The sequence below is a fragment of the Monopterus albus genome, unplaced genomic scaffold (genome assembly GCF_001952655.1).
Source record: "Monopterus albus unplaced genomic scaffold, M_albus_1.0 scaffold48.1, whole genome shotgun sequence".
Taxonomy (NCBI): Eukaryota; Metazoa; Chordata; class Actinopteri; order Synbranchiformes; family Synbranchidae; genus Monopterus; species Monopterus albus.
In genome coordinates this window covers 370,293-391,946 of record NW_018127928.1, presented here as the reverse complement: position 1 = coordinate 391,946, position 21,654 = coordinate 370,293, and the positions used below count along the sequence as shown (strand labels likewise).

General features: G+C 40.7%; 3 protein-coding genes and 1 non-coding gene across 4 annotated transcripts; 2 read left to right on the top strand and 2 right to left on the bottom strand.

Annotated features, from left to right (window-relative positions):
- Window positions 1-2,987: 2,987 nt before the first annotated feature.
- Window positions 2,988-7,175, bottom strand: tgds (TDP-glucose 4,6-dehydratase). The gene is made up of 12 exons (XM_020600704.1): window positions 6,942-7,175; window positions 6,255-6,321; window positions 5,956-6,024; window positions 5,622-5,712; window positions 5,390-5,538; window positions 5,200-5,298; window positions 4,975-5,034; window positions 4,393-4,436; window positions 4,089-4,254; window positions 3,948-4,003; window positions 3,589-3,686; window positions 2,988-3,450 (listed from the first exon to the last, which is right to left on the bottom strand). Exons 1-12 carry the CDS (start codon window positions 6,986-6,988, stop codon window positions 3,356-3,358), a joined length of 1,041 nt encoding a protein of 346 aa, XP_020456360.1. The 5' UTR covers window positions 6,989-7,175; the 3' UTR covers window positions 2,988-3,355.
- A 640-nt stretch (window positions 7,176-7,815) lies between these two features.
- On the top strand, window positions 7,816-17,453 carry gpr180 (G protein-coupled receptor 180). The gene is made up of 10 exons (XM_020600749.1): window positions 7,816-8,086; window positions 9,617-9,760; window positions 9,882-9,976; window positions 10,164-10,269; window positions 10,666-10,846; window positions 13,649-13,698; window positions 13,852-14,009; window positions 14,254-14,451; window positions 14,529-14,606; window positions 14,992-17,453. Exons 1-10 carry the CDS (start codon window positions 7,948-7,950, stop codon window positions 15,145-15,147), a joined length of 1,305 nt encoding a protein of 434 aa, XP_020456405.1. The 5' UTR covers window positions 7,816-7,947; the 3' UTR covers window positions 15,148-17,453.
- Window positions 17,454-18,304: 851 nt separating this feature from the next.
- trnas-cga (transfer RNA serine (anticodon CGA)) lies at window positions 18,305-18,386 on the bottom strand. The gene has a single exon. It is a non-coding gene; the product is annotated as a tRNA-Ser (tRNA).
- Window positions 18,387-18,784: 398 nt separating this feature from the next.
- smim11 (small integral membrane protein 11) lies at window positions 18,785-21,048 on the top strand. Its single transcript, XM_020600720.1, has 3 exons — window positions 18,785-18,900; window positions 19,868-20,078; window positions 20,517-21,048. The coding sequence occupies exons 1-2, from the start codon at window positions 18,886-18,888 to the stop codon at window positions 20,054-20,056; spliced, it is 204 nt and encodes a 67-aa protein (XP_020456376.1). The 5' UTR covers window positions 18,785-18,885; the 3' UTR covers window positions 20,057-20,078; window positions 20,517-21,048.
- Window positions 21,049-21,654: the final 606 nt, after the last annotated feature.

Sequence of the window (21,654 nt, the reverse complement as noted above, 5' to 3'; positions counted from 1 at the left end):
GCAAATGATTCTGCGCCACTATGGTAACAGAGTGAACATTTAATGGTGCTATGCTCCCTTTGCTGCGGCCTGCAGGCCCCTCTGTTGTAGAAGGACTTCATATCCCACTGAGTTTTACAGCAAATACTTCAGTTAATTTAAGTTCAACTGATGTGTTCTGTAGCACATGTCCTTCAAAACCTCCAAGAGGTATGTATGAGTGAGTGAGACCGACTGAGGTGTAGTCAAAAAGGGAGGTTTCTCCACAGTTTAGTGTGTGTGTGTGTTGAATGGGTAGGTTCTTCCAGATTTGAAACCGTTTCTTGGGACCAGGTGGAGTTCTAGTTAACAGCAACTGCAGGATTCAGCTGTTTGCACACAAAGTTCTCGAGTCTACTTTTGCTGCAAGTTTGTGTAATTTATCAAGCATTTTTGAGAAATATTTATTTTTATAAGCCTAATTCAGAAGTTGATGTTTTACAGAGTGACTTGGCCAAAAGACAGTAAACAAAATCACTGGCACTTGAATGTTGAATGTCACTGGTATGAGTGAAATTTCTATTTTTCTGGGGTAGTGTGAGCTTTTTAATGTTAAAGATGCAACATGTAGGGGTTTCTCTTTTCATATGTCACTGTAATAAGCTTGGATTATATAGAAAAGCTTCTTTTTTTTATTTAAACCAGATACTGTCAAAATGCTGAGGCCAGTACAAAGGTACCCACACCACATGCACATCTTTTGTTCTATCTTTATACAGTCTGGCCCCAAGAACAATTCTTATACTACAAATGTTTTGAAAGCTTGAACTGACTTTTGTCCCAGCAAACGTAGAACCTGAATACATCTATGAACTCAAGTTGTGTTGTGAGGTGGCAGTGCGCCTCTTATTTCTTCCTAGTCCATATTAGTCAAACAGCATAGGAGTTGGTTGGTCCAGAGTGAAACACCTCTACAACTGTGGGTTTAAAGCTGTTGAAGTGGTAGTTACCTTGCAAATCATTAGCATGTTTGCACTGTGAGCAATTGTAGCTTGCTAACATTGGAAATCTTTGACTGTTGACCATTTTTTAATCATCTCATAATATATCGCCCACTGAGAAGAAGCTACATTTATTTTTTCTTAAATGAAAGTAGAAATAGTTCCTGTTAAAGTTGCACCAAACCTGTGGTTGTTGTTTAATGACACTCTTCCCTTCTGTCATGTAGAACAATATGTGATGTGCACGTGGTGTCACATATAGTGAAGCACTGACGGTTGTATTACAGTTAAAGTGACAGTGACATATTAAGAGAAGCATCCTGCCTGGGTTACCTTTAAAGTCTCATTGGACTCAGTATCAGATCCATTAACCTGTTTCTGCACAGGTTCCATTGGCAACAATGATTATCAACCATAAACAGCCATTTTGAATTGGCAAACCAAATCACCATATATGCCAAGGTTTGGATTAAAAAAAATTAAAATGTTACGATCAAAATTCTTTTGTAATGAAAAACATGCAGTACAAAAAGCAAGTGTCCAGATTCTCTGAGTTTGTTGGTTTTTTCTTTTTTAATTTATGTCTTTACACTTTTCCTTCCTGTTAATACCCTCATTGTGAATGTCTGGCAAGTGACAGTCTTTAGTCTTCATAACAGAATTAACTGTGGTTCTATTGCTATGTTGTGATTTGCATATTTTCAGGTGTCAGTGTGTTAATGCTGTGTCGGAGGAGCGTCTGGCCAATCAGAAAAGGGGATCCATCCTGGCATTAGAGTAACATGAGGTTTCTTTATTGCAGCTGCTGCTGAGCTGTATGAATCTTCATCCATTTTGCATGATAATGTACTGTAGGTAGCACAGACACTCTGTGGTTATACTGAGCCATATCCATTTGACCAGTGGCTATAGCCTCAGTGGACCAGAATGCAATGCAGCCAAAGCAAACCTGATTCTGGACAGAAAATACATATGGCACGAAACTAGTCACCTTTTACCTCCTTTTATATGCACATGGCTCTTTAGTAGCTGTTCACAGTTTGTACTTTGGGAAACCAAGTACATAAAAATATACTTTGTTCCTTTATTTCACTTTCAACTTAAAAGGTAAGCTGACATTAAAAGTGTCTATTCCTTTAGGAACAATTGCTGTTTAGTGGCTGAATTGAAGTGGAGCTCAGAGTCGTTGCCATTACTGACTGGCCAGACTGCTCAACGTGGACACACAGCATCACCGGCCTCGTACTTAGTGTTTGCTTTATGTATTAGTTTAGCAGTTGTGCACGAAGAGAAAAAAGCTGTGCATCTATTCTGATTTTACCACAAATAAAGGTTTGGATTTGCAAATGTAACTGGTATTTTTTTTCTTCTGTGTGTGTGTGTGTGAGAATGTTTAGAATTAAAAAAGTCATTTTTAAGTTATTGAACAATTTATTTGCAGTTAGACATTCTACAACATGATTTGAGAAACCTCTCTAGAGCGTGTAGAAAACAAAACCCGACTGAGCAGACTGGACTTTGCTCTCCTCAGCTGTTTTATTACAAAACTGGATCTCTGAACTAATCACTATGCTTGTGCTGCAGAAGGTTAAATATAAATTTGAAAGTTGGACCAACAGTTGCTAAAAACACAAGATTTTACTACATTTGTAAAATGTGGAAACATTTGTCTCTCACCACAGATCATGTGCTCCTCTGAGGCAAAAAACACCATATGTAACAGCTGTGTATGACAGCATTACAGCTGTTGAATTAAGTAAGGCTTTCCAGATGAGGTCAATGAGCAATCCAATGCATGTGGATTTACAGTACACAGGTCATCATAGTCCATGAAAAGGTGTTCTCCAATGGCTTGCATAACCCAATTTCTCTGAAAACCTCATCACTGTGAATGTAATAAATGTGTCGTCCTTGTGTTGAGTCAGCCATCACAGAATATTTGGTCCCTGGATTTTGAGCCTTGAAGCAAAGTAAAGGGTTTACATAAAGCCTGGAACGTGCCTTGTTGAGGCACATGAAAGGGTTTACATAAAGCCTGGAACGTGTCTTGTTGAAGCATATAAATGTGCACACTCCCCCAAGCTGAGCCAAATAAGACCACTTGTCAACATCACCTGGCTCAGTAATTAATATCAAGATAAAGTGCTTTCATTTCCAGGTGAACCTTTGCATTGGCTCTGCCTTCCTGTTGACTAGCACTTCACCACCACTTGGTCCAGTGATCATTTAGAGACAGGTCAGAATAAGAACCAATTCTGTACAGTAAGAGTGATGTTTGTGTGTTCAGTGATGGTTATTTCAGCCGCTGAACTACACAAAGATCATGTGAAATCATTTTATGTTGGCAGTTCACGCTGTGTCCTGTCGGTTAAGCTGCAGGGCGCAGCAGAGGCCACTTATTTGGCTGTAGCTCTTTCAAGCTGGCTTCCGATTTGTCCTTGGTCCTCATCTGCTTCTGACCAGAAGTCTAGGTTGTCTCTGTACCATTTGACTATAAGACATACAGGAATTAATATTTGTACATACAGTATCTCTTTGTCTGCTCATATCTATTTATTGAACTGAGAGACGGTTGAATCTTGCACAGAGATTGTTTACACTTGTGGTGTGTATGTGTCTGTAACCATACCGGTCTGCCTGATGCCTTCAGCCCAGGACACCTCAGCTCTCCAGCCAAGCTGCTGCAGCTTCTCACATTTGATGGGGTAGCGCAGGTCGACCTGCGGCCTGAGGAGCATCAGTACATTCAGATATTTGTCATGTTGTTACAGTGCTAAGCGAGGCAGTGTCCTGGTTGGATAATGAAACATTTATGACTGGTTGACCAGGCCTGGTAGTATTTTAGATGGGGAATAATGTGAAGTTTTTCTAACAGAGGTAAAGTAGGCAGGAGGAAGAGCTTGTGTGAGGATGTGGCTAATTCCTAGAAGCATTACTCTAAGATCCACTGCAGGCCTGGTGCACCTTTGCCTGCACTTGTTGACTCACCTGTCAGGCACAAACTCTAGCCAATTATTCACCTCAGAGTCTGGCACATTCTTGACCTAAAAAAAGCAGTTTTAAAAAGTGTTTAATGCTCTTTTTTTTATATACACAGGGCATCTGCCAGCTCCATTTTAACAAGCTCACCATTTTAACAAGCTCTCTGGCCAGTTGCCTGATGGGAATCTCACAGCTTGCCCCCATGTTGTAGATTTCTCCCACAGTCCCTTTCTCCAGGACCAGCAGGAAAGCGTTAATGGCATCATCAACAAACAGGAAATGGCGGGATATAGGGAGGGTTCCCTGGATGGTGCTGCAGCAGAGAGGAGCAGAAACAAGATGCAGTGAGTTTGGTTTTTCTCTTTGTGTACCATGTCAAACAAATCCTGAAGCTGGATTACAACTACAAGGTTTCTCAGCAAAACCTGTGCAAAATAAAATGGAAACCTACCATTTTTTATTCGTTTGCAGGAGGGTGAGAAACCTGGGAATCACCTAAAAGATCGAGATGTATTGTTTGAAAAGTCTGTTGGAGATGGAAATTTTATTTATGCGAGATCTTGTGGTGTTATGCTTAGGTAAAGCGAAGGTTCAATGCACTCAGTCTTGTTTAACTGGTGCATTTTAATGCCTGGGAAATTTCCACTTCCAACTGTTCACATTTACATTTATCTTTTGTCATGTAGAAGAGTAGTAAGCACAGATGTTCAGTGACTGACAAATTATTGGCACATGCACAAAATTAAAACAAATCAAATGTAAGAGAAGTGAAACAGCAGATTACAAGGAAACTATGTGGCACTGCAAACCACTTTACCTTCAGTTAAGCTTAAGTAATCATATTTCTCCAAAACAAAATCATGCTGATCCTGCAGTTAACTGCTACCTGATGCTCCTGACAAAACCAGGTAAGCACAGCTTTTGCAATGCAGTGTGGCTCCAAAAACAGATCCACGTATTTGACAACAAAGTCCTCCAACCACTGTTACTCATTAAAGCTACGTTCAGCAGCAGTGTTGTTAGGATACTGTACCTTCTCGGTGTACTGCCTGGGCCCGTAGATATTGTTGCTCCTGGTAATGATGATAGGAAACTGGTAACAGATACATAGAGCAGCATTTAACTTACAAAAAACATGGCTTTTTTATCTTTATATTGCAATGAGTCAGTTTGAGACCTGCCTAAAACCATATGATAAGTGTTTTGTAAATCATGTAATATCTTTCTGTCCATTTATATAACCTGTCTCTGTATGTACCTTATATTTGTCCCAGTAGGACCTGACCAGGTACTCTGCAGCTGCTTTAGTAGCAGAATATGGGTTGGAGGGTCTCACTGGACTGCTCTCATCAAATACCTGCAGAGAACAAACACCCAATATGTCAGTCAGTAAATCACCCACTAATCTATCAGCCCAGGCTCCACCTGTTCCGAATCTGCTCACTGACCTCGTCCAGACTGGGTCCATACACTTCATCAGTGCTGACGTAGATGAAGCACTGCGGCTGGTGTCGGGCCTGATGGGCAGCTCCCAGTAAAACTCCGGTACCAGTGATGTTAACCCGCTGGAAACTGGTCGGACATTCAAACGACGACTCTGCAGGAACAAACATTACAGTGTGTACAGTACTATTGGTCCAGTTTACAAGAGGAACCTCAGTTTGAATTACTGCTGCTCACCAACGTGGGTTTTAGCTGCCAGGTGGAAGATCACATCAATGTGTTCTGTGTTGAAAATGTGGTTTACCAGCTGGGAGTTACACACATCCCCCTGTAGAAGACAGGAGGAGATTTTAATAGTTTGCTACTAGTTTTCACAATAGTCCAAATGGCATTGGTTCCCTGACAGGACTTAAACGAAACCTTTTGCTACTGCTTGAAACTATGTGATTTAGTTAAAAACATTTGGTTTTTAACTGTTTTAACTGAGTTCACTACTCTAAACTTGTTGACCAGCCAGCTGCTTTCTGAAGCTTTCTTCAGCTGTAAAATAATATAAGATAACTGTTCTCACCCTTATAAAAGTATAGTTTGTTCTGTCTTCAATGCTCTCCAGACTCCTTGGGCTGCAGCAGTATTCCAACTGAGAAAAAAACAAACAACTAATAATAAGAGATGCTAATGCTGCTGTACATGATGAGGTGAACCCATTGTTTAGATTCACAGAGACTGGTATTCACTGTTTGCCTGCAAATTTTATATGTGCAAGGAAATGAGACAAGTGTTTAAATTATTACATGACAGTAAGTCAACACTGAAATATGTACAGTGATGTATTAATCCATTCACTTCACACAGACAGTGGAAACGTACGTTATCGAGGTTAATAACTCTCCAGTCTGGGTGTGTGTTGACCAGTGAACACACTAGATGGGAGCCACTGGAGACAGAGAAACAAACAGATAGAGATAAATTTAAGACAGAATGTGCAGCATAACATTTAATCTATAACTCACTCCAAACATTAAACCTCAAGTCAAAGTTAATTTATTCCTCATATCTATATCTTACATGTAGTAATTCTATAGTAATGTCAAGCATCACTAAACCCTAATACCCTAAGCATAGCAATACATTTGCTACACTAGTTATACAGTAAATTAAATCATCCACACAACTAGCTATATTAACATTCTGCTTACATGTTAATGCATAAGTATCAAGTGTAATGAGTAATAAGAATCTAATATATTCATATATTCCATCTTTAGAAACTGATGAGAAATTACATTTCACCAGTACTTTAAGATAGGTTTAATATAATAGGTTAACATTTTAGTAGCTTATCTAAGTAAGTAAGTAAAGGTTTATTTATATAGCACCTTTCACAGATAAAATCACAAAGTGCTTCACAAAGTCAACAATGCAGAACGCAAAACAATATGCCAACAGCACCAACAGATAATATATAAAAACCATAATAAAAATACCTCTACCTAAGGTGTATCTTCCAAAAGATAACAATCTGCATCATACATTTGATTTCACTTATAAACTCACATGAATCCAGAGCCTCCAGTCACCAAAACAGTCCTGTCGTAGTCCATTCTCTGGTCGAGACTGGACTACTTAATTCACATTTAGGTCTCCTACAGACATAAAACCGGTGTCTTCAACATTTTTCTCTCCTTTATTCAGCATGTCAGTCAATAATACAGAAGATCTCTATTTCATTTTCTTCCGTAGAAGCATTGTGCAATATACGACAGTCGCGGTCTATTTACGGCAGTAACGACACGTTGATAATGGGCGGGATATTTAAATGGGATGTAGTCTCTGGTTTGTTGTCTTGAGTGACGTATGAAGTTAGTGCTTTTTGATTGTGTGAATCCCAAGTCAATCAAACTCCACGGTGCCGACTGCGCAAGGCAACCGTGTCAAGCAAGTGAGCTGCAACAGACATAAGGTCTAAAAGCTTTTTCAGAATAAGAATGTGATGAACAGCTTTTGTCAAAATAGTGATTAAAGTGCTACCAATGCATTGATAACACTATATTAGTGTAATATATAATAGTTCTTAAGTCAAATGGGTCAAGTACATTTACTTTTGATACTCCGAGTACATTTTGCTGGTAACACTTATGTTCTTTTACTTACCGGTATATACACTTTTTAAATGCCTTTTACCTTTAATGGAGTATTTTAGAGCCTTATTCCACCTCTGTTGGCCATAAAGCCCACTTTAATGAAAAGTGCTGGTGTTATACAATTATAAATTTTATAATCAAGCACACCTTTATTTTTATATCACATTTAATTTTTAAAAAATCCCGCAAGTGCCTTCATGCTTTGTGTCATTCTGTACATCATAACAATTAATTCATCTTAAATAGTTCTTAGATATAAGCATAAAACCTTTATGTGAGGACAGAAAGACGTGACTTCCGGTCGCGTTCTGGCTAACTTTGAATAGCTTGACACACCTGGTTTACTTCTGGAGTCGTGGCTCATTGAATTGATTTGCTAAGGTTTATTTGTTGATATAGTTAAACTGCACAGAGGAAAAATGGTGCATTTATTAGCCACGCTCGTAGCTGTAGTGCTTTTCAGTTCGGAGACGTTTGGGAAAACTGTAACGGGACTTTTTAAGAGCGAGGTGGCGAGACAGCAGAATGGTCAATTCATCACTAAATTTATGTACCAAGGTAACGTTAACGATGCTGCTAACGTGTCACGTCAGCAGTGTATGGTTAGCCTATAGTCAGCATTCATTTAAACTTGATGTGATTACCATGTGTGGATGGAACCCACTGTTTTTGTTCTCTAGCTTTTTAATGTGCCACTGATGGGTGTAGCTAGCAAGTCATCATCATTTATCTGATGAGTAACATCCTTAACATCGCTCTGTATAACGTTACTTTGGCTTTCTTTGTGCCACCTAATAGCAAATAGGTATTTTCCAGATTTTTTGTTTTTAAGACCTAGTGAGTGCTTTATAAAGTTGCTCTAGGAAACTTATTTGTGAGTTTGAACCTTGCACCTTCAAATGATCCAAGGAGAAGCAGTCCTTTCTCCTGCCCTGCACACCCAGTGAGGGAGGCCACACATCAGCTTCAGCCCCTCTGGAGCTGCCAGGGTGATGCTTACTGCAGGACTGGCTGGTTAAAATCTGCATAGCCTCTGAAGCTCTGGCCGAGATGTGGAGGTCAGAGAGATGCCACAGTGTGTGTTTGGTTGCTTTGCTTCTTTAGTTTCAACTTATCATCAACCATGTAACTTATTTCAGTTAAAAAAAAAGGGTTAAGTCAGAAATGATTGTGAAACACAGGGGTTTATGGGTAGAAGCAAGGCTGGATTACCAACTAGGAGAAGGAGACTACTGCCATGGAGTCCCAGGACTCCTAGGGCCCCTGAAGGTTACACACTGTTTCTCTACAGGGTTGTCCTCATGGGAATAAGGCTGCAACTTGCTGTTTTGTCATTAGTGATTAACATGTTGAGTATAAATTGTTTAATTTATAAAAATCTATAAAACTTTAGAGTTTAAATTTAATTTGATTCATTGTAAAAAAAAAAAAAAAGTTCTAAATAAAAATAATTATAAGAAGTTTGATTTCTAAACTAAAATCTGCTTAAAAATAAAAAATCTGTAAAAGTTTGAGATGAAAAATGTTGAAAAATACCCAGCACAGTGCCCCAGAGCCTGAGGTGATGTGTAGTCTGAAACCCACAAATATGCCATAAAACGGAGACAAACTGGGAATCATCGCATTTTAGAAGCTGGAACCAGAGAAATTTTTGGCATTTGTGCTTTTAAAATGTAATTTTAGTCAGTTTGTCTTGATTTACATCATTACAGCACAGTGTCAGTGGACCTGATGGACCTTAAGGTGGGCTCTGCTTTATTACCAAACCATAAGCCAGCACTCGCACTGCACAGTGACTGGCAGGTAGAGGTAGAGAGATGGAGGCAGGACTTTTGAAGCCAGTTTGCACTTTATTCCTGAACAGCTGTTTTGTGTGAAATCTCAGATGGATGGATGGATGGATGTTTGGGAAAATAGCCAGCAGTGAAAATGTGTACAGGGGTGGGCTCCGGTGGAGACTGAACACTAAATCTTGTTGCTACCCCCCATTTGCCTGCACTACATTACATAAACACTACAAAAGAAACTGTGGATCATTTTTTTTCTGTTACCCATTGATCTAATACCGTTGTCTGTGTCTTTGTCTAGGTGATAATGGTCTGTTGGTGTGTCGGCTGGACAACTCTGCCCTGGCTACAGAGAAGGAGTCCAAGCTGCTGCTGTATCAGGACATGGACTCAGACCTGAACAACCTCAGCTGCTCTGAGAGGCTCTCTAGAGCCCGGTTCACCAGTAAGGCCCAGCATTAGCTAATGGAAAGTGCTGATGGATGTAGTGCATATTGATTTCTTCTTCTTATTCCTCTCCTTCATCCACGCCTTGTCTCCCGGTCCTCTTCCTCCTCCTGCTTCAGTTTCTCTCAGTCAGGAAGAACACAACCAGACCATCCCCCGTCAGTCCTCACCTACGCCCTGGCAGGCCCTGTACGCTGACAGATACACGTGTCAGGTGCTTCCTGGTATTCAACCTATTTACAAATATAATAAAATAGTAGAAAAAGCAGAAAAATATAACTGGTATTATTATTAATATACTTGATAGTAATAGTAGTAGGTGTTTGTTCAGAGAAACTCCTGTTCTGCTGCTCTCTCTCCAGTTTCAGTGTTTATTCCTTGTTCACTGTGTGTCCCTTCAGGACAGTGCAGTGATTCCTTCACACGCTGATCTCAGTTTTACTCTCCTACTCTTCAACGCCGACTCAGCTGGAAGTCCTCTGGAGCATTTCAGTGCAGAGGAGGCAGGTCAGACATCCCCAACACTCCCCCCACCACAGGTGACATGTCTTAGTGAGCTTGGTGTTGTATTTCATGTTCAGCAGCTTCATCTGTACAGGAAATGTGACTTCATTAGTTGCGTCAGTCGAGGTGAGTCTAGATGAAGGGTGGTGGGAGGTGCTTATGCTGTTCCAGTGACTGGTCAAAACCTTTCTATGCCGGAGTTTGTATGCGATTTAAAATCATTGTTACTTGGGTGGCATCTTGCACCTGATGAAGTTAGTTAGAAAGATAGAAAGTGTGTGTCTCAGAGCTGCATAATGCATAGATGTGACATAATAATGTAACATAATTAGTTACTGTGACTTGGATTTGCAGCACCAGTGTTTCCTCTTGACTTGTTTTATTCTCTCTGTCCCTCAGGTCTCCACAGTTTTTACTTCCTCCTGCTGCTGGCCTACTTTGTAGCATGCTGTATCTACTTCCAGCCTCTGTACCAGGCTTTGAGGAAAGGAGGTCCCATGCACACCGTCCTCAAAGTGCTGACCACAGCGCTGGCATTACAGGGCTGCTCCGCTCTCTGCAACTACATCCATTTGGCCAGGTAGATTCAGCATGAATGTGCACATCTACCAGACAGCGTCAACACCATCACAGGAAGGAGCAGTGGTTTGAGAGGGTCTCACAAAATACAATGTCTTGTAAAAGTATTTATACCCCTTGAACTCTAACAAACCTCTGAGGCCTTCACAGAACAGCTGTATTTATACTGAGATTGAAGTACACACAGGTGGACTCTGAAGGCAGTTGTTTCACTGGATTTTATTTAGGGATACCAGAGGAAAGGGCGCTGAATACATATGCACGCCACACTTTTCAGATTTTTATTTGTAAAAAATCTTGAACACCATGTATCATTTTCCTTCCACTTCACAAGTATGCGATACTTTGTGCTGGTCTATCACAGGGGTCGGCAACCCGCGGCTCCAGAGCCACATGCAGGCGGCTCTTCAGCCTCCTTATTGTGGCTCCCTTTGAGGAGACGTGCTGAAACGCTTTGCTGCTTGTCTGGAACATGTCAAAACCTTATTAGAAAGCAAAGGCCTCAGCTATCACGAACTGGGAGACCTTGATTGGCTGGAAAAGTTTTATTTCATGGTAGATATTTAAGCGCGCTTTCCCAGGGAAAGGGAAGCACGGCCCTACAGTTGCTGGAGGATGTTGTGGCGTTTGAGCGCAAGATGACGATGTTTGCCAGAGATGTACAGAGAGGTAGCTCTCTCACTTCCCCTCCCTGAGAGAGTTCAAAGAAGAGGACAATCAAATAAATTGTGATTATTTATACCTTGCAATTGTGGCAATGCAAGCTGCATTTGGAGAAAGATTCAGCGAGTTCAGAAAGGAAAAAACACTCTGTCCTTCCCTGTCACACCGCTGGACATCGACCCATCCCTGTTGAACATATCCACATTCACAGAGATAAGTCAGCCCGATCTTGAAACTGAACTGGTCGACATAGCGAATAAAGACTTCTGGGTATCCAAGTTCAAAAGCCTGACAGCAGATCTCGAAGAAGTCGCCCGTCAGAAGGCCAATCTGGCTAAAAGCACAAATGGAATGATATTGAAAACTTCCCCAAACCCGACAAACTGGTTTTTCCATTCCCAACACGTATATGAACATATCCCTCCTGAGGCCAGTGTCAGTCTCAATACTGCAAAGCACTTCCCTCTGAGACAGGGAGGAAGTAAGAAGTGATCCAAATGTGGAAGGGCAAGTAGAGTGACAGCACTTTTACATGTGTGGCATCTTCATTGGTCCATTGCGGCAAATAACAAGCAGCCATGTATGTTTGTGTGATGTCTTCATGTTGGTCCCTGTGGGCTGTAGATTCTAACAGGATCACAATTACTGTTCCTCAGAGAGAAAACATCAGAGAAGGATCTGAGAGCTTTCTCTCTCCCATACATACACATCAGTGCCCCACACACACATACACACATCTGCTTTGTTCCTTTGGTCCAGCAGCTGCAATTCCCATCAGAACTTTTACATCATAAAGCCCCGTCATCATTATTGCTGCCTCCCTTTGGTTTTCTCCTTGTTTATCTGTCTTGCTCACCGCTGCTTCATCTATAGGTCACAAATTATTCTCCTACAATATTTAGTAGGCCTATGCATGCACATTGCACTTTTATTTGTTGTATTCTGTTGTAACAGGTACAATTAAAAAAAGATTAAAATATTTTAAAAGTTTATAAACTGTGTTATGTTTTGCGGCTCCAGACTCTTAGAGACACTGCCACTCTGAGAGGCTCTTTTTATACCCAATCATGTTGCCAATTGACCTGGTAAGATGCAAATTGGTCCTCCAGCTGTTCCTTATATGTACATTTAACTTTTCCAGCCTCTTATTGCTACCTGTCCCAACGTTTTTGGAATGTGTAGCTCCCATGAAATCCAAGATGAGCCAATATTTGGCATGACATTTCAAAATGTCTCACTTTCAACATTTGATATGTTATCTATATTCTATTCTGAATAAAATATTGAAATTTGAAACTTCCACATCATTGCGTTCTGTTTTTATTCACATTTTGTACAGTGTCCCAACTTTTTTGGAATCGGGTTTATAAAATCCCAATAAAATACATTTAAGTTTGTGGTTGTAATGTGACAAAAGGTGGAAAAGTTCAAGGGGTATGAATACTTTTGCAAGGCACTTTAAACATTCATACATTTGTGCAATTGTTGTTCCTGTCTTAATTACCTTGACCATGAAATGAATATTCACACTCCTCAAGGTGGCCTCTCTTCGGTAAATGGTGTTTTGATAACTAGTTAACAAGGTGTAAGTAGGCTGGAGACTGGCTTTGCTCATCTCCACTTTCAGATGCACTTTCAATTGGCTTTTTCCATATTATGTTTTAAGGAATGAACCTCCCATCTGCTGTCTGTCTTTTTGAGTCTTTAGGTATTAGTTTACACTGGGACAGTTACACTGTTGTTCACGCAGCACCTTTCTGCATCAATTTGCAGATTGCCGAGGATCACTGAATTCCCAGGAACTGGTGGAAATCACTAGCATATTAAAGTAACACATTGACAACAGGTGTACATATACAGTATGCAAAGTAAATGGGCTTAATTAGGAGGACATGGAGTTTTCTTATCACTTGAGCTGCATCTGGTATTGGGTTCACGCATGTTCTTTTGATGTGGTGGCACTGGAGACCGTCTCAAGTGCCTCTGGTTTATGGTTTTGTACGGCTTTGTTACTTTGTGTGTTTTAGGTTTTTGTGTAAAAATTGCACAGATAAGTAAGGCTGTACTGAATAGAACTGAACTACCTGGTTCTGAAAAGACTGACAGAGAGTTTTCTGTTCTCTCCCCTTGTGCTCTGCAGGTATTCTCGAGACGGTGTTGGTATTCCTCTGATGGGCAGCCTGGCAGAGTGTATGTCACCATGTCTTTTCCTTCCACCTATATTTATATCAGCATCTAAAATTTGATTCAGTAATAAGAATAAGAATAAGAGGAGCTTCTCTGGGACATCAGATTTATGATTTGTGTCCCGTCTCTGTTTTCACTCCTTCGGCCCCTGTGCAGGCTGGGATATGGTGTCCCAGGTGTCCATGCTGTACATGTTACTGAGTCTGTGTATGGGCTGGACTCTGAGTCGGGGCAGGAAGCCTCAGTCCAGACCTCTGCAGTGGGAACAGTCTCCAGCCTCCACAGCTGTCGCTGTTGGTGGTGTTATTACTCAGGTAAACAGGATTACACTGAGAATGAAACTAATGTTTCGCTCAGATCGTGTTTTGTTGTTTTTATTTTTTTATTGGAATCTGGTTCCAATAAAAGTGATGCGCTCCAGAGTGAAACCAAAAACTAGGAGCCCTGGGATAAAATAAATACCTTTTATATTTTGGGTGTTGGTTATGAATATGGTCCAACCAGCCTGCGGATTTCATATAAATCTCAGACTGACCTCAGCACAGCTGTTATTTCCAGGGGGTGCTGCTCCTGTGGGAGCAGTATTCAGAGTCAGGGAGTGACCACCACAGCTACCACGCCCAGCGGAGTCTGGCAGGTCTCCTCCTCATGGCTCTGAGAGTGGGCTTAGCCCTCCTGCTGGCCTCTGTGCTCTACCAGATCATCTCCACTGAGAGGAGCACTCTGAAGAGAGACTTCTACCTGAGCTTTGGCAAGGTAAGCTGCAGTGTGCAGTAACACAGCCTTCAGACAGACATGTTCACCTACAGCTCTTCATGCGCTCTTTCTTGCAGGGCTGCTTCCTGTGGTTCCTCTGTCACCCCGTCCTCGTCCTCATGTCTGTGATCTTCAACGAGCACCAGAGGGAGAAGGTCTGAAGACATAAACATTTTAGCAAACCAGCACCATGAAGTGATACATTGATCAGTCTGTATGAGTTGGAGGTTTTAGGAAGGGTAATGTGACCTTGTTGAAGGTCTGTAGCCGTTCAAGTATAAATGTGCACTTCACATTACACATCATAGGCTGATTGCAAAAAACCACGAAAGGTACTGATGTTAACATTCGTCAGCTGCAGGTTTGGTCTTGACTTGGCATACGAATTCTTGTATATTCACACTGACTGGAACAGCGTTTGCATGTATTCATGGATCATCTGGACAGACAGACACAAATAGTAACCAGCTGTGGCTCTGCTGTTTCCTTTGCCCCCCCCCCAGCGTGCATACCTCTCAGCCGTGTCTTCCTCCTCTGTAGGTGGTGACTATCGGTGTGATCCTCTGCCAGTCCATCTCCATGGTGGTCCTCTACCAGCTCTTCCTGTCTCGCTCTCTCTACTGGGAGGTGTCCTCTCTCTCCTCTGTGTCACTGCCGCTCACTATGTCCAGGACGATCCACCGGGGGGGCTACTGACCACATCTGCTGTCACGTCATCATGGGAGAGGGAGGATGCGATACAACACAGAGGCTTCTCCTCCCTGAGCCTCACAGCCTGTCTGAGGAGCGAGACTTCCTGAGCATGAAGCAGAAAAGATAAGAAATGCTGCAACTCTGCAGAGAAGTCTCCTCTCTAGTGAGCGAGTTACCAGGGAACAGTAGCATGGCTCAGAGGAGGATATTTATAGCAACACCCTACTTCTAGTGACAAATACTTTGTGCCTGAATAGTGCTGAACAAGAGGACACATTCTTTAATGCAGGACCACCCAGACATGAGACACAAGGCTCTCAGGTGGTTGATTGTGCTTTCCATAATATGCTGGGTGTTCCATGTCAGATGGAACATCACCAACTTAAAGATTTTGAAGATGCATCTGCTGCAGAGGTAGATGTCAGGAATGAAAAGATTTATTCATGATAGTGCAGAAGGTGAGAAGGTTGTTTGTTCCTCGAGGACTCAGGTTAAGATCACATTCTGGGCTGATAACATCTCTAAGGACACAAAGCAACCTCTGTGTGCTTTGTGAAATCACAGATTTATTATCAAGGAAAATGCAGAGCACAGGCAAATGTGTAGCTCTGGTGTTAGATTTAGTTTTAAGATGCAAATGGACTTGTTTATTAGCACAAATGACTGAAAGCATCCTTGATGTTGAGCTTAGCCTGCTCATTAAAGTGGACTTGGGTCATATCACCAAAGAGAGACAGTAGCTTGTAAAATCTATTTACGAAAGAAAGAAAACAGCATGTTTTGCCTTAAAGATAAGCCTGGTGTTTTCTTATCACCAGATCCCATGAAAAGCACAAAGCCAGCAGCTCGGCTCTCGGTCATTTCTGACTTTCCCACCTTGATTGTGCACATCTGTGGCTCTAAAAGCATATCACAAAGATGTTGTTTAAAAGAAAATCTGTGGTTTCCTAAAACAGCTGGACATTGTAATTTTTAGCACACATTACTCAAATAGGCATAAACAGTGCATTGGCTGGAGACTGGTTTCAGCTGCAAGGGAACACATATTAATGTGTTTTTGGTGCCCATGTTCATAATAATACAACATGTCAACCAGTGCAACAGTGGCTCATTCATGTGTTTTCATAGTTTCTGGGCACCAGTGGAGCTCTGTGGCACAGAGGACTAAGATCCATCAGGCTTGGTTTTGTTCTTCTCATCTGACCTGTTTTGGCAGTAAGAGGAAATGGATGGACAGGTCAGTGGATCGGTGTGTGGTAAGACTGGTGTAACGGAGTTGGACAGATGACTGGATGGACTGAAGATGGATATAACAAAGAATGGGTAAACTCTGGACAGATGTAGATGGAATGTGGCCGTCCAGCCAGGTAAGGATTTAAAGACAGCAGAAAAAAAGGGTTGGTCTATTCTTGTCTTATATTCATCTCTGTTGAGGAAGTTATCAGCTGACAGCATGTGAGGCTTCGTATAAACTGTATGTAGCTGGACACACTGCATGGCATCCTCTGCTCGTACCTTCATGTAAAAAAAAAAGCAGATCAGGAGAAGCCAACACACTTAAAATCTACAAATCTGGGCTTTGTGGCTTCAGATTGATTCCAGAGATTTTTTTTTTTAAAGTTAACTATGAATTACTGTAAGTGAGGCTCAGTAAAACAGCCCAGTGGGAACAGGCCTGTAGTTTATTTTAGGAATTTGACACGTTTAATACGATGGGAATAACAATATTAAAATTCCACTTGGACTGAGGGCTGACATGGAGTCCTGACCTATTTATTCTATTGTGTATCCCCTACTACATGTGTGATTTTTAGTGTTTTATTCAACTACAGCAATCATTTTAAATAGCTAATCACTTTATTTGACCTGTGGTCATGGTATATTAATGACAAAATGTGCAATCTGTTCTTTGACCTGGTGTTGTAGCTGGGTTTGCACGTGTTCTCTGTGCAGTGTATGTACACTGTTTATTTTATTTTGTACCACGGTGACAATCATTTAAATTACACAGCAACAAAACACAAGGCCCCTGGTTGTAGTTGCTTATTTCATTCTTCAGATCTTGGAAAAAGTGTCCAGTCATTATCTTGTTTTTGTTTTTTGTTTTTTTTTTTTGGTTGTCATACTGTATATTACATGTATTATTTTCTGGAACTTGTGGGATCTGTTATTCTGATAACTGTAACAAATAAAATGTATTTTAATGAAATCTAGCAAATGCTTAACATCTGTGTGCTGACTAATGTCCTTCATGTTACTCTGAACGTTAGACTGTTGTGTTGGTTACAGTACTTGAACATAAAACACCACAGTCACTGGGAAAATTACTATAAAAATGCTTTTTTTTTTTTTTTAATTCTGGAATTCGATGGACTCTTGATGCAAGTTCATTGTATCCTTGACCTACATTTACACCGTTTTGTAAAAGTAACCCAGTGCATATTTTTAGGTTACAGCTGGCACACATCAGGTGTGTTATGGAGCAGGTGGAATCCGATATGAAAGTTGTCAGGTGCTGCAGTTTTTTTCAGTGAGGGTACTGTTATCTTTTAGAAATACCAAATAATACTGGCCCCCACAAAGACCTGATGTCCACATAGAGTCAGTCTGGGATTACATGAAGAAATAGAAGACACGGAGCAGAACTGTGGCAAGTTTTCCAAGATGTTTGGATCCACAAACTTGCCAAGTACCTGAAAAACTGTCTGCCCAGGAGCAAATATTGATTTATTTGCGTATTTTTTCTGTTTATCACACTTTGCATTAATTTATTGATAAATAAAAATACTCATACAATTTTTGGAAGCATCCTCACTTTCTTTTCAAAGCCTGTGATGTTTACACATTAAAACTGTTACCATTCCCTCTGTGCATATAAAGATCAAGATCAAAGATTTTTATTGTCAATTCACTATATGTGCAGGACATACCGAAAATCGAAATACCGTTTCCCTCTCACCTAGTATTGAATGCAATACCAAATACTGTTATGCATTGCAACAAAACATTGAAGACAGTACAGGCCAGTCTTCAAATAACACATTAAACCCCTGAAATAAATCAGTAGCTACAGCACACTGTGCCACTTCTGCAAAATCACGTATGAGTCTTATAAGGAGCTGGTTAGCCAAAACCGTGCTTTTGATAGAAAACTGTACAGCGTCACGAACAGGATTCGAACCTGTGCGGGGAAACCCCATTGGATTTCGAGTCCAACGCCTTAACCTCTCGGCCACCGTGACTTTGGGGGTGCACGCGCAATCTTCATTTTTTTTGAGTTTAATATATGTTCTAACTAAGGCATGCTGTATTATACCACAAGTATATTTATGTCCCAAACTCCATCGAGTATATCTGAAACATGAATTAATCTTTGTTAATCATTAATCTGGATATGTGGAAAATAGTAAATACCTAAAATAGGCATTTAAAAACTTTAAAAAAATGATAATTACATTTTAAAATTTTTATTTCACTGAATCTTCCATACGGGAAGTTATGTGTATCACATTTATATGCGTCTATAATAATGCTGCGGTTGTTGACCAACACTATTTACATTGTAAACAAATACCGGTCCCGGAAATTTGCCCTTGAGCTGGGGACACACCATACGTTGCGGCCAACAGACATAGAATTTCGATTGGTCCGTGAGTACATGCCCCGCCTTCTTCAGCTAAACCCTTATAGCTGTTTGGCTGTCACAGTGAAAAGGAAACGCCAACACTTACAGAAGCTAAAATGATCAACTGGAAGGTAAACTAACTAAAATATATTGTTTCTAGATATCTTTTCTGGGTTTTGTTATTAGTTCAAAAGCTGTTTTCTATTTTGTTCTTTTGTGTTGAAGGTTGTCTGAACCACCACTAGCACAATGCTAATGTCACTACAACTGAGCAGTTAATAATTTGAGTGAATGGCACTGCCTGACTATTCACAGCAAAACTCTAACTTAATAAAAGCAACAAGCAGAAAGACGGTATAGTGTACCTACACACTATTTAACCATTGCTTCGATTTACTATTTATCTATTTGTAAGACTTGTGACAGATGACGCGAGACATGCCTTAAACGGAAAACTTTGAGACATTCTGTTTGGATATTCGTTAATAGCAATTCTAGAAATTAGCTTGAGAATAACACCTAAAGCTGTTGGATCAGTTCAAAAAATGATTGAAATACATGTCACTTGGTGTGTTGAATATATGCCGAGTTAAAATGTGAGCTTTACAGATTATGAATGTCTTAAAACCTTTTGTGTGATGTGTTATGTTTGTCAGCATGTATATAGACAATTTAGTCACAGTTAACGGTGAGGAACAATGAGTGCATGATTGTGCGTGACTGCTGTGCAGCTGCTTCCCCCTCTCACACAACACCTCCCTTCTCTGTGGCCAAATTTAGCTCCCAGCTCCTATGTAGGCAGCTGAGGACTCAGTGGAGAAGTGGGGACGTGGGGGGACGTCTTCTCCTGGGCCCCTGACTGTTCCAGAGTTTTCTTTACCCCTATTTCATTTCTTATTGAATAGTCACAAAAATAAGCTTAGTCTACTCTAGTCAAGAGAGTGTCCTGCTGAGTTAAAGTTATGTCTGGAAGAAAAATCAAAAGATGACTGTCGTGAAATCAGTACAGCTCTGTTTCCTCCATAGAAATGTATTTTGATCTATCTTGAGGCAGACAAATAGAAAAATAAGTCCTCCTCGAACATAAACTCTCCTCAGGTTTTGGATAACTTCCCCGTCCTCCTCTACATCCTGGCCCTGAAGACATTGCTGCTGTGTTTGGCCTTTGCGGGGGCAAAAATCTACCAGAGTAAGAAAGCAGAGAAGGCCCTGAAGAAGCAGCAGGCTGAGAAGAGGAGGCTGGCTCAGCAGACAGAAGACCTCATCGACAACCTAAAGGAGGACTGAGGAGAGGTGCTGCTGCACACAGGTACTACACTGGACCAAGTCATCAGTCAGATGTTAAAAATGGTTGCATTCAGGTTTTGGAAGGCTGATAGTTTTATTAAGAAATATTACTTTAAAAATGAATATGCTGTAATACACCTTTATCCACTGCAGTCAGCTACCCTGTCTGTCAGATCTGTACACAGGTTACTGTACATGGGGTCAACAAATCCTGTAGGAATCAGCTAGTCCAATTAACCTTTTACCCTCTGCTCCAACCTAAGGCACACTAGCATTATACATTTATCAGACCCCAGTCATTGTGGTCAATATTCAAATACTCTTGCAACAGATTATGGGGGTTAGAGGGTCGACCAGTTTTCTAGAGGAGTTACATTACTACATTACTTCAGGGTGGATGATGTCTTGATATGTGGCAAACCTGATCATGGTCCAACTCACTGACATCTTTCTTCTCCAGGGAAATATATTGCTGACCTGAGCAACAACAAAGACCAGCCAGATGTGTAACTGTTGGCAGGAGATGGACTTTGCTGAACTTGGGGAAATGATTTGTGGTCTCGCTTTCAGGACTGTTCACCTATGTCAGTTTTATATATGTATAAATGTTTGGCTGGACCAGGTTTTTATAACATGAAATTAAAGCCGCAACCGTTTGGACTCCTGAAGTAAGACTGAGCTGAGCAGCTGTTTTGTCTTTTAAATTGAGATTATGTCTGTAAAGACACAGCAGGCTCAGCATCAACCTGTCATGTGCCAAGCATCCTCTCCATTCTGAGCTCAACTCCCCCCAGCATTACCTGTCTTGTCTTCAGCTCACCACGTCGGCTGAGGACGTCATTCAGGCTGCTTTGTACACCGCCATTAATATTACGAATAGTTAGAAGATAGTTTGTCAAATGTGCATATTTGTTTGAATACAACATGGTGTTTATTCTGTAATATTCCTTGTAAATTGTGAACCAGCTTTGTGTCTAATTGTTATATTAAATGCTTTATTTCATATGTGATAATGTTGTACTTAGTTTTCTCATTATCCCTTATTTAAGACATTGTGGGTTCTCTATTTTTAAGCTACAAGTGTCACCATGAGCCTATTTTTCACATGCAGCCATAACGCTACGCTCCAGCAATGAGTACAGACCAGTATTCCTGGCTCAATTGCTTGTTTGTTGTTGCTGTGGAGCTGTAGTTGCTGATAGTGACCACTGGAGGGCAGAAAACACCGTTTTTGATTGATGATAGATACACAGTGATGGAAGTATGCTAGTCAGGTCAAAGTTCCAGTACACCACAGTAAATGCAAGTGTGGGGGTGCAGTATGTGGTCATTGAAAATGTGTTCTGATATATGTTCTTCACACAAACTGAGCCAAGGCCATTGAGTCTGAGCTTGAAAAAATAATTACTCATATATTTTTCTTCATATAAAAAGCGAAAATGGGTATTATTTACCCAAACAGGGCACCAGGGTTAACCCTTATGTAATAAAGGTAAAGGGCAAATGCAAACATCTGTTGATTATTAGAAGTGATTGTTACATTGTTTTACATTAAAATTCTTTGATTATGTTGAGTTACAAAGCCAAAAGATGATGCA

Bases quoted from the DNA above. Each gene is read 5' to 3' on its own strand.
- tgds (XM_020600704.1), bottom strand. From the start codon at position 6,988: ATGGACTACGACAGGACTGTTTTGGTGACTGGAGGCTCTGGATTCAT. The intron at 5,713-5,955 runs GTGAGAACAGTT...TGTCTTCTACAG, and splicing joins CAAACTATACTTTTATAAGG to GGGGATGTGTGTAACTCCCA. The intron at 3,687-3,947 runs GTGAGTCAACAA...GATGCTCCTCAG, and splicing joins CTAGAGTTTGTGCCTGACAG to GCCGCAGGTCGACCTGCGCT.
- gpr180 (XM_020600749.1), top strand. From the start codon at position 7,948: ATGGTGCATTTATTAGCCACGCTCGTAGCTGTAGTGCTTTTCAGTTCG. The intron at 10,847-13,648 runs GTAGATTCAGCA...TGTGCTCTGCAG, and splicing joins AACTACATCCATTTGGCCAG to GTATTCTCGAGACGGTGTTG. The intron at 13,699-13,851 runs GTATGTCACCAT...GCCCCTGTGCAG, and splicing joins GATGGGCAGCCTGGCAGAGT to GCTGGGATATGGTGTCCCAG.